The 12,649-nt window shown below is 36.7% G+C and overlaps 1 protein-coding gene across 11 annotated transcripts in view; it reads left to right on the forward strand.

Annotated features, from left to right (window-relative positions):
* Window positions 1–12,649, forward strand: part of SYNE2 (spectrin repeat containing nuclear envelope protein 2) — a 330,018-nt gene that overhangs the window by 144,489 nt on the left and 172,880 nt on the right. For all 11 annotated transcript variants that reach the window (XM_032344453.1, XM_032344442.1, XM_032344445.1 and 8 more), the window contains exons 33-38: window positions 5,432–5,590; window positions 6,226–6,387; window positions 8,321–8,422; window positions 9,579–9,779; window positions 10,122–10,293; window positions 11,011–11,123. In XM_032344453.1, coding sequence (XP_032200344.1) covers window positions 5,432–5,590; window positions 6,226–6,387; window positions 8,321–8,422; window positions 9,579–9,779; window positions 10,122–10,293; window positions 11,011–11,123 — 909 coding nt within the window. The remainder of the gene's footprint in view (window positions 1–5,431; window positions 5,591–6,225; window positions 6,388–8,320; window positions 8,423–9,578; window positions 9,780–10,121; window positions 10,294–11,010; window positions 11,124–12,649) is intronic.

The raw sequence follows: 12,649 nt of genomic DNA on the forward strand, positions 1-12,649 counted from the left end.
TTTGGTTCTCAGAAAATTCAACATGAGCAGCCTTCCAAGAATGAGAACTTTTAATAAATTATTCCTGTGTATAATATAATTTCATGTATGTACAATATGTAGTAACAATATAGTTCACTTAAACATGCCCTCATAAATAGAAGTTAATATGATAAAATTTAATTTTATATTATTTTAAATAATACTGTAGGGGCGCCTAGGTGGTTTAGTCGGTTAAGCATCTGCCTTCTGCTTGAGTCATGATCCTGGAGTCTTGGGATTGAGCCCTGCATCGGGCTCCCTGCTCCACAGGAAGCCTGCTTCTCTTTTTCCCTCTTCCCTGACTTGCCTCCCTCCCCTCCCCCTCCCTCTCTCTATCTCAAATAAATTCAGTCTTTAAGAAAAGGCTTTTGAGGGCGCCTGGGTGGCTCAGTGGGTTAAGCCGCTGCCTTCGGCTCGGGTCATGATCTCAGGGTCCTGGGATCGAGTCCCGCATCGGGCTCTCTGCTCGGCAGGGAGCCTGCTTCCTTCTCTTTCTCTCTGCCTGCCTCTCTGCCTACCTGTGATCTCTCTCTGTCAAATAAATAAATAAAATATTAAAAAAAAAAAAGAAAAGGCTGTTGAGTAAAAATATTTTCATAAGTGAATTTGCAATAATATACAGATAACTCATAGAAATTAGTGAGTAAACCACAGAGAGCCAAACAGATTATTTGTACATAGGAAATAAATTGACAGTTGTTTAAAAAAAAAAAAAAAAAGCGAGAGAGAGACATACATAGTTTCTAGTACACCCTTGTGAATAACCAAAGGAAACCAGAACTCTCAAAAATACCTTTGTTTGCCTTTTGATAGTCAGCGAGATATATACTCTTTATGTTGCTGGTTTAAGAGTAGATTGATACTACCCTTTTGGAAAACACTTTGACAATATTATTCAAGATCCTTGAAAAGCTTTCTACTGTTTGATCAAATATTTTATTTCTAGGAATCTAGCCTAAGGACATAATATTAAATATGGAAAATTCTTAATACCAAAGACATTATATGGCAGCACTTTAAAAATTTACTAATTTCTGTCATGGGCCAAACCATACCCCCTCCACTCCAATACATGATTTATCCCAGAAGCTGGAAAATCCTGAAGCCAGAAAAATTGGTTTTATTTGTAAATAAGACAATCATGTGGTCTTGAGGTTTTAAGTAACACTACTACGACTACTGCTACTAAAAATGGTAATGATGATAATGATAGTTTCTGCCATGGATGGTTTGGTTATTATTGTATCATTTCATTCCCACATAACCCTATAACCTTGCAAGGTAACTAGTATTGACCCTGTTATACTGGTGGGAAAAGCAAGGTTTAGAGGTGGGGTTTTTTGGCTTCTTTTCTTTCTTTCTTTCTCTCTTTTTGTTCTTTAGAGAATTTCAGAGGTAACTTTAGGGGTTTTAATGTTATTAAGATGGTGTCATTAAAGGGGCGCCTGAGTTGCTCAGTGGGTTAAGCCTCTGCCTTTGGCTCAGGTCATGATCTTAGGGTCCTGGGATTGAGCACCGCACTGGGCTCTCTGCTCGGCGGGGAGCCTGCTTCCTCTTCTCTCTCTCTGCCTGCCTCTCTGCCTGCTTCTGATCTTCTCTCTTTCTCTGTTAAATAAATAAATAAATAAATAAATAAATAAATCTTTTTTTTTTTTTTTTTTTTGTTAATGGTGTCATAAATAAAGAACACAGAAATTCCCCAACCCTGCCCTGTCAGTTTTCCTGATTTGCTGTGGGATTGTCAAAGGAGATATATACTCAAAAAATAAGACCAGTGCTATTGCCTTATTATAATCTGCATGAGTGCTCAATACCCCAGCAAGTTCCCTGGGAAAAGAGTGGTTGGGGCATGTGGGCCAGCCTAAATGCTTACAAGACCTTTTTCTCAACCAGATCTAAATCCAAATCTTGGAATTTTATCACAGGGTAGCTCAGATATGGATACACTGACCTGGGTTCTTCACCTAATCTGAAGATAGCTTCATAATGCTAGTCTCAAGGATCTTACCTATTGAACAATAAGGAAGCAACACAGAGCAGAAGAAGAACCATCTCCATGTATTGAATTTTTCAGGCTGACTGATCCTGCTTACCAGTAATGACCAATTGATGTCTTGGAATTTGAATAGAGTAGCAACTTCCTCTGTAAAAAAAAAAAAAAGGCAAAAAATGAAGCTAGAGTTTAAGTAATTTCTCCAGGATTATATGGCTAATAAATGGTGTAATTATTATGCCATATGATTATTAATCATAACCTGGTTAATCCCAGGTCTGTATGACTACAAAGTCATGTTTCAATCATTATCATATTGTAGTCTCTGTAAACATTTGAAATACATATATGGCAGAAGTAAAACTTGGTGACCTCTGCTTTGTTCCCCTTTTTCAACTGTAAAAGTGCGCTCACAAAGGTATTTTAAAAATTAATAGGGGCACCAGGATGGCTCGGTTGGTTAAGCAACTGTCTTTGGCTCAGGCCATGATCTCAGGGTCCTGGGATCGAGCCCCACATCGGGCCCCCTGCTCAGCGGGGAGCCTGCTTCTGCCTCTGCCTGCTACTCCTCCTGGTCGTACTCTCTGTCTCTGTGTCAAATAAATAAATAAAATATTTTCTAAAATTAATAGAAACAGAAACATATAAGGGTCCAGGCCCTTCTTATTGTGTTGAGAATCTTCTGTCTAGCATGGTGTCTAGCTTAGGAGCATTTCATATATTTGTTGAAATAATATATTTATATGTATGGAAGCTATATAAGTTCTACTACACTAATGTTTAATTCTTTTCTACGATGCTTTTTTAACTCTGAAACAAAGGACATTTTAGTACTGACAGTTAACATAACTTTCATTTAATTTCATGATGCATTAGGTACTATCTTCAGAAACAATCCATTTCTGTAGTATGTATTCGTCACATGATGCTCCGCACCAGTGACTGAAACACGATACCACTGAGAACTTTCGTCCTCCAAAGCATAGAAACATGGATGTTTATCTAGGATATGGGACCAGATTCCCACTCCCTTTAATGAAAGACAGAAGTGCAAAAGTAAGACTAAAGGCTAGAATGTCAGGGGACTGTTCAGGTTTGGGAAAAGGCAGAGTGAGTCTACTTTTTCTTTATTCTGCCCTTTCCATTTACTGTGGAACAGAACACATAGTCTTGCTCTTTCTTTTTTCTTCACTCAGTGGTGGCTTGTGTCAGTGTAACAACAAGGTTCTTTGAATGTAATGAAAATTAAATACATATAATTTTTCCCCATTTGAGTGAATATAAATTATTATGCCCCATGCAGAGAGTTCCGTGCCAGGAGAGAGTTTGCATCTTATCTTTACAGATGTATGAGTCAGCCTCCAGTCAGGAGATTGAAATCTCCCTAGTAATTTTTTTCTTGTTTAAAAATTTTTTATTCAATTATTGTTTTAGTTACACTTTTATTTTCAGATTATTGTAGATTCACGTGCAGTTGTAAGAAATTATATAGAGAGATCCTCTATACCCTTTACTGTAAGTTTCTCCAATGTTAAATCTTATAAAGGTACATAGTACCATATTGCAGTCAGGATACAGATTTTGAGACAGTCACGATAAAGAATGTTCCCATCACCACGAGGGCCCCTCATGTTATCATTTGAGAACCTACTGTTTCCCTCCCAAGCATACATACAGTATGTAAGCTTTGGGGATTGGCTCTTTTCACTCAGCATAATTCTCTGGAGATTCATTCAGATTCTTGCATGTGTTGATAGTTTGTTCCTTTTTCTTGCTGTGTAGTATTCCATGGTATGGTTGTAATCACAGTTTGGTTAATCATTCACCACTGAAGGACATCTGGGTTGTTTATAATTTTTGACTCTTTTAAGTAAAGCTGCTATAAACCTCCATGTAGGGGTCTTTATGTGAATAGAAGTTTTTATTTCTCAGGGTTAACTGCCTAAGAGTACAGTTGCTGACTTGTATGTTAACTGTGTATTGAGTTTTTAAAGAAACTGTCAGACTATTCCCATCAGCAGTATGGAGTGACCCAGTTTCTCTGCATCATTGCCAGAATTAGATATTGTCTCAGTTTTTTAAAAGTCATTTGGATAGGTATGTAGTGATATCACATTATGGTTTAATTTGCATTTTCCTAATTGCTAGTGGTATTGATAATCTTCTCTGGTGCTTGTCTGCCATCTGTATGTCATCTTTGGTGAACTGTCTCTTCATATCTTTTTCTATGGTATTTAGCCCTAGTGAGTGATTATTTTCTGAAAGTGTTCTGTCTTGCTAGACTGTCCCATTTTTGGTTCTCTGGCTGAAGAGAGCAAGCTTCCCTTGGGACTATTTTTTTTCCCCCTGTGCTTATTGATATCAATATGTGTTGACTTCTCCAGCACACACTCTGGGATATCTGAGGGAAAAAGAAAATGCAGGGAACTTACCACAAAGTTGGTGTTCAGAGTTGATGTCCCCAGTTGTTCAGGAAGGTATATGATATCCAGGGTTTTTAGTCATACTTAATAGGAAGAATAGGGAAGGTTATATCTGCTCTATATTTCCAGAAATTTCCTGAGGTGTATATATTTTTTAAGATATTTGCTTGTTGGAAATTTATTTTCAAATTTTATGTAATTATTAAAAATGCTCAGGTCATGCTGGTAAGCTGAGCATGAAGATTACATGAAAACATGTAGATTATATTAGTCAACTCTCAAATTTTTTTTGATAAAGTAGTGTTTCACATTCCATGTTAGAAATGATGTGGAGTTAGAATCATGAAAGATGAAAATTGAAGTCATATTAAAGATGTATTAGAGTTTTGTTTTATTCAGATGAGCGCATGCATATAGGTTCTTCAGCATTCCAACAATGATTCCTGTTAGAGGAATCTCGGATCTGCCATTTTTTAGACTACTGAATGAAGGTGTGGTTTTTTGGGGTAGACTGTTATTTCACATGGACAAGAAACATGGTTTTAAATTATTGTAATTATTTTATCATGCAGAGTGGGAAGAAATTTGGATATAAGATTATTGTTTTTTTTTTTTAAATTTTATTTATTTATTTGACAGAGAGAGATCACAAGTAGGCAGAGAGTCAGGCAGAGGGGGCGGGGAAGCAGGCTCCCCAATGAGCAGAGAGCCTGATGCGGGGCTCGATCCCAGAACCCTGAGATCATGACCTGAGCCAAAGGCAGAGGTTTAACCCACTGAGCCACCCCAGGTGCCCGTGGATGTAAGATTATTGTTAAATGAGATAGTTAGGATTCTAAATACTTTCATTGAGAAAGTAGGAAAATAGTAGCTTGCTTTAGAAAAGTAAAATATACAAAGGAAATACTCTGTTATAAATAGCCAGTAAAAGAATTTTGGTTATTGGTTTTACTGTGTAAATATATCAAAAACATGTCACCTATCTTTTTTACAGATTGAAATTGTCAAAGAAGAATTCAGTGAACATTTAGAAGTTGTAGACAAGATTAACCAGATCTGCAGAAATCTACAATTTCATCTAAATAAAATGAGAATTTTTGAAGAGCCTCCTTTTGAGAAAGAAGCTAATATTATTGTGGATAGATGGCTTGATGTGAGTGACAGTTTAATTCACTAAAATTTTTATTTTATAGCAAATCAGTCTTTTCTGTCATACCTTTAGTATTTTTATTTAATTATTATATTTGAAAGTGTTTATTATAAAATGTTCAAATAGAATAAAATTTATGACTTAAGAATTAATTTCACCTCCTGAGTGAAATGGGTCTACTAACAAATGGGTCTATCATCTTTGAGATATAAAGGCATATACTCAACTTATGTAAAATAAACTAGTTAATATATTAACCATTCAGGATATTCTTGTCCAATTATATATTTATTTAATACAGTTTTAGTCGAGTAACATATTTTTATGAATTACAGATTAAGCATTTTGTCCATGATATATTTTCATCTGGGTTCTTAAAAGCCCTTTTATTTATTGTGGCTTATTAATTCGTTAGACTATTGCTTTCAGTTGCCTATAAGTGGCAGCAAAGTTTTTTTTTTTTTGTGGAAGGAAGAACTATGTGATCTGTTAAAGCATATTTTTTTGTTGATAGATAAAGCAAATTATTTAATAAGCAAAGATAAATTCAATTTTTATTTTAAAATAGAGCATCTGAAACAATGGTCTTCATTCTTTTTACCACTAAATGTATTCTTTCTATTTTTTAATTATGGTAGATAAATGAGAAGACAGAAGACTACTATGAAAATCTTGGTCGAGCTCTAGCTTTATGGGACAAGCTTTTTAACTTAAAAAATGTCATTGATGAGTGGACTGAAAAGGTCCTTCGAAAAATGGAATTACATCAACTGGCTGAAGATGAACGAGAAAAGCTGAAGGTAATTTGCAACAGAAATAAAATGTATACTCTTTTTGTACACAGCTGGTGTTTAATATGGAGCTTGCTTTCTTGAAGCAGAGTAGAGAAATCACAAAGAAATGTTTTCTTTCATTATCCCTTGAGTGGGACCTTTCTGTTGTTTGTGTATCTAGGAAGATGTTAGCAGGTATTATTAACCTGGGGTTGACAGACACACAAGTGATTCCTGGATAAAATGACCTCATATGGGAAAAGTTGCATCTTTATTTTTATGAATGTCTAACCAAATTGTAATATTGGTTCCAATTATGAATACAGTCAACAAACATAGTAGGATGAATGTTATACATGACTTTGCTGTCAAGAAAATCACAGATACTTTTGAATCATCTGGTTGTAACTGTTACCCTTTATCAGTACTTTGAAATTATGGTATTCAGTAGAATCACTTCTAGATCTTATTAAAGTATTAATATAGAAACATGTATATTACTATGGCAGAAATTATTTTTAATATTTTGAAAACTGTAACTCAATTTAATTGTTTTCCCTTATCCTCCTACATGATTTATCTTATATTTTGTTATTAAAAAATAGTTATGCAAAGGGTCCGCAGGATTTACCAGACTATCAGAGGCATTCATGGTATACAAAATTTTAATAACTCCTAGAAGAAGCCCCGTCAAAATGCATAATTATTCCCAGGTGGTCAGTATAGGTCCCAGGGATTGGCAGACATTTTCTTAAGAGGTCAAATTGTAAATATTTTAAGCTTATAGATCATTTGCTCACTGTCACAAATGCTTATTGCTGCTATTGTAGCATGAAAGCATTCAGTCATAGATGATACATAAATGCGTGGAAGTAACTGGGCTCCAATAAAACTTTACTTATAAAAATAGACTGCCAGCCCTTAGACTGTTAACTCCTGATCCTACATCCTGATTATGGTCAACCTTCATAATCTGAATTAAGCAGTCTCTCTTTACCAAAGATTAGAAAAAAAGTATCAGGCCAAGTATTAAAATCTTATTAGAGCTTAAAAAAGGCTATTTTTAAAACTAATCTCTGTACCATTTGGAAAGATTTAAGTTATCTCTTTTAACTCTAGGAAGAATTCTTTCTAATTGCTTATTTATGTATTATTCACTTGGATCGCATGAAATTTCTATCATTGTAGGTCAGAAAACAGTTAAAGAGTAGCGATTATATCTGGTTCAGTGTAATAGAAAAATAAATGTCTGTGTGCATGAAGGTTTTACAGTATGCCAGCTCTAGTGCTTCATCTATTCTTGAATCTTTGTTATTTTATCCACTTTTAAATTCATATATCCATTTTCATACATTTGGAAAAGGTTTTCAAAAATGTGTAGAGATATATGAGTTTCCATTGTGTATGATGACAGAAATTATGATTTTCTAAGTGTACATGAGTAAGTCCCTTAGAAATGCCTTGACAGGGGCGCCTGGATGGCTCAGAGATTAAAGCCTCTGCCTTGGGCTCAGGTCATGATCCCAGGGTCCTGGGATTGAGCCCCACATTGGGCTCTCTGCTGGGCAGGGAGCCTGCTTCCCCTCCCTTCTCTCTGCCTGCCTCTCTGCCTACTTGTGATCTCTGTCAAATAAATAAATATATATATATATATATATATATCTTAAAAAAAAAAAAAGAAAGAAAGAAATGCCTTGACGTACAGGTTGTTTAAAAATTTGAAGTTAAAGAGTACAAACCGCCAGCCTGTGCGCTGGATTCCACCAACAGAGTGTGTGTGTGTGTGTGTGTGTGTGTGTGTGTGTAACTCCTAGGACTTCTTCAAAAAACAAGTGATTCTTCAAAAAACAAGGGATATTGAAAGGCTCTTTTAGTTTCTGTGTATAATAATAGTAATCCTGGGTACCAGAAAATAAAGAAAAAGTAAAAATATATTTTCCATTAACATTATTTATTCTAGGAAGAGTTACAAGCCTATGAACAAAAATCTTCAGAGTTTTCTACAAGAGTGGCTAACATACAGTTTCTCCTTCAAAGCAGTGAAATACCCCTTGAATTGCAGGTGAGAGAATTTTTTATTTGGAAGTTGCAATTAAAGCACTCTAAAGTAATGTTCACAGGTGTCTGGGTGGTGCAGTCGGTTAAGTGTCCAGCTCTTGGTTTCAGCTCAGGCCCTGATCTGAAGGTCATGAGATTGAGCCCCCCATTGGACTTGCACCCAGTGCAGAATCCGCTTCGGTTTCTCTGTCCTTCTCCCTCTGCCCCTTCCCCCGTGCACTCTCTTTCTCTCTCAGATAATGAAATCTTAATTAAAAAAAAAAAAAAAGTTCATAAACCAGAATTCTAAATCTTAAAACTAAAATGAAATTAAGATCATTATTTAGTTCATGTTTATTCAATTCCTACGTTAAATCCAACTAAATTTTTAACAGTTGGCATAGTTCATTGTATTTGGTTAGAATAAATATTTTCGTATTATTTTAGTCTCATTTCACTGATTTCCAGGACTCCTGTGTAGAGATGGAGATGTTGTCCTGCTTCTGTGTAAATTAACGAGGGTTTCCTCTTGAGTGTCTTTTGGCCATAGGAAGGAGAATATGGCTCAAGTGATTTCCTCTTTATTAATCGCTGGATGGAGAAGCAGGGAGATGGTTGCGAGTATGGTTTTCTATCGTGTGAAGAGATTGGTTACAATTTTATTTCAATCAGACCGTATAGTGGCTGAATGTGACATCCGGAGTCAGACCTTCTGGGTGGGGTTCTGGCTCGGCACCACTAGCTTTGTGATCTTGGGCAAGTTACTTAACATTCAAAAGCCTGTATGGTATATGTAAAATGCTTACCACAAAGCTATGCACATAATAAACACTCAATAAATGCTGGCCATTTAATTTTTCTGTATATTTTAATATATTTTCCAATTAGTGCCTCGAGAGGGCATCTCAGCCGAGATGCTAGATAAAACTTGCTTTGGAGGGGGAAAGGACTCGTCCTATTTAGTCTTTCCGGAAAAAAAAAAGTCAGAACGTCAATCTCGGTTTTTTCGTATTATTCTTTTTTTTAAACAATTGGCATGGTATCAGCGATGTAGAACATCGAAGAATTAACTTTGCGTTGAAATGAAGCAAAGTTTCAACTCGTTCTCTAGCAATGCAGTTGTCTTAAAATCTAGTTAAATAAAGCCTGCCACAGACTTTTTGTATGTTTCATGATTTCAGGTCATGGAGTCCTCCATTTTAAACAAGATAGAAAACGTAAAAACACATTTAATAGGAGAATCCGCGTGCTCTGCACTCGGTGGCAGCCCAGCTGAGCTAAGGGAGGACCTGGACCAAGCCAAGACCCAGATTGGAATGACGGAGTCCCTCTTAAAAGCTCTATCTCCTTCCGACAGCTTAGAGATCTTCACTAAACTCGAGGTATGTCCCAGCTGTGTCTCTTCGTGGTTCAGATTTATTTTTATACTTGTTTCTGATGGCTTTGACCTCTTGAAGTTAATAAACCTAGTTACTAAAAAATGAAAGCCAAGGGCAAAAACTCAGAAAAACAATTTGTATATTTAGCAGTCTCACCTTTGAATTGCTTGGGGGACAGTAATTATTTGATATTAAACTGCATTGTGTTATACCTGTACTAGCTAAGGTAAAGCCAATCCACCCGACAGAAGGTCATTGAGATTTTTACAAAAACAATGGAGATGTTATGCTTTGTATAAACTGAGCTCATTTTGAGACCTAATGGTTGTTTGTTTATGTATTTAGGAGATACAGCAGCAAATCCTACAGCAAAAGCACAGTATGATGTTACTTGAGAATCAAATAGGTTGTCTGACTCCTGAACTCTCTGAATTAAAAAAGCAATACGAAAGTGTCAGTGACTTGTTTAATACCAAAAAAAGTGTTTTGCAAGATCACTTTTCTAAGTTATTGAATGGTGAGTGCGATGTTTCTCCTAACTCTTTCTGGGAATCTGGAAGTATGAATAAGTATTGTGAATGCGAAGGCTTATGTACGCTTCACTTACAAATGGTTGCACAGATTCTAGTTAGGAAAAGGATTTATTTAATTAGTTAGGACTTATTCAGATAACTCTTTGGAGGGGAAGTGCTCACTAATTTATGCCTATGGCAAATAATAATTACCTTTAAAGTCCCAAATATTTATTTCATGAAGGAAGGTCACCAACATTTCAGATTTGATCTGCTCAGCGTAGTGAGTAAGTCTAGGGACATGTCTGTGAGCAGGCTGCCCTTGCAAGTGTCTTTGGGTGTCCTATGTGCTTGGAAAGGAGGTTTGGTATAGAAAATATACCACAGTTTGGGGCACCTGTGTGGCTCAGTTGGTTAAACAACCGACTATTGATCTCAGCTCAGGTCTTGATTTTAAGGTCATGAGTTTAAGTTCCGCACTGGGCTCCATGCTGGGCGTGGAGCCTACTTAAAAAGAATAAAAAAGTTAAAAAGAAAAAGAAAATATACCACAATTACTCTCTAGAATCTGTTAGCCTCAGAGTTGGGTTTCAACTTATTACCCACTTTATACAATGACTGTAGTAGCCATGTCATGCAAAGCAAGTGTCAAATCTCTCAATTTAACAAGGTGTTTGAAGTCTCCCTTGAATGAATGCAGCTTTCTTTGTTTTTTCCTGCAGATCAGTGTAAGAATTTTAACGACTGGTTTGGCAACATTAAAATGAACCTTGAAGAGTGTTTTGAATCATTAGAAACAAAAAAGAGTGTGGAACAAAAGCTACAAAAACTTTCTGTAAGATATATGTGTATATATATATGTATATACTTTATAACTAAAATTTATCAAAACTAAAGTGCTAGAGACATAGGGCTGTATTTAAGTAGATAAAATCATTACTTTGGGGGTGCCTGAATGGTTTAGTTGGTTAAGCATCTGATGCTTGATTTCTGCTCAGGTCATGATCTCAGGGTTGTAGGATTAAGCCCCACCTTGGGCTTCATGATGAATGTGGAGCCTGTTTAGGATTCTCTCTCTCCTTTTCCCCACTCCCCACTCAAGCTCTCTCTCTCCAAAAAAAAAAAAAAAAAAATTACTTCGACTTACTAATTTCTCTACAGAGATAATATTTCCAAATAACCAACTTTTCCCCAAATATTTCAAAATTCCATATTTATTGGGTAAGGATGCAGGCCAATTAAACAAGTTGTATTTTCACACCTAGTCTAAGATGCTATTTAACTTCGTGTTTACCGGTAAACCCAGTCAACTTAAAATTATATTTGATAAAAAATAAAGGCTTTACTTAATGTGGCTTTTGAAATTCCTTTATTTTCTTGAGAGAGATCTCTTGACTTTTTATTATTTTTTTCCTGAGTAATATTTAAAACATCTCAGTTGAGGGGCGCCTGGGTGGCTCAGTGGGTTAAGCCGCTGCCTTCGGCTCGGGTCGTGATCTCAGGGTCCTGGGATCGAGTCCCGCATCGGGCTCTCTGCTCAGCAGGGAGCCTGCTTCCCTCTCTCTCTCTTTCTGCCTGCCTCTCCGTCTACTTGTGATTTCTGTCTGTCAAATAAATAAATTAAATCTTTAAAAACAAAAACAAAAACATCTCAGTTGAGAGGCACCTGGGTGGCTCAGTCGTTAAGTATCTGCCTTCAGCCCAGGGTTCTGGGATCGAGCCCCACATCAGGCTCCCTGCTCAGCAGGAAGCCTGTTTCTCCCTCTCCCACTCTCCCTGCTTGTGCTCCTTCTATCACTGTGTCTCTGTCTGTCAAATAAATAAATAAGGGGCGCCTGGGTGACTCAGTGGGTTAAAGCTTCTGCCTTCGGCTCGGGTCCTGATCTCAGGGTCCTGGGATCGAGCCCCACATCGGGCTCTCTGCTCAGTAGCGAGCAGCGAGCCTGCTTCCCTGCCTGACCCCCTCCCCCCTGCCTGCCTCTCTGCCTGCCTGTGATCTCTGTCTGTCAAATAAATAAATAAAATCTTAAAAAAAAAAAAAAAAGACTCAGTTGCACTTTACTACAGCTGGTTGAACTGTAGTGTTAGGTAGCCTGAAATAAAAGGTAGTATGCATGGGGGCATTTAAAATGCTTACCACATCCTTAAATCTTGATCACTTTAGGCTAGGTTTCTAGTACTTTAGTGTTGATGATAAGTCATACTCTCAAGCTTATGAGTGGCCCTAAATGTTCTTTGTTTGATTGCTTGCTTTGGTGATACGGTTCTTTACTGATAAAAATTGCCTTTCTGCTCTTTTTTGTTTAAGTCCCAACTTTTTATTTTTTATCTTTTGCCTTTAACTTTGTCCATGGCATGGGT

This window comes from Mustela erminea, chromosome 5 (genome assembly GCF_009829155.1).
Source record: "Mustela erminea isolate mMusErm1 chromosome 5, mMusErm1.Pri, whole genome shotgun sequence".
NCBI classification, from domain to species: Eukaryota; Metazoa; Chordata; class Mammalia; order Carnivora; family Mustelidae; genus Mustela; species Mustela erminea.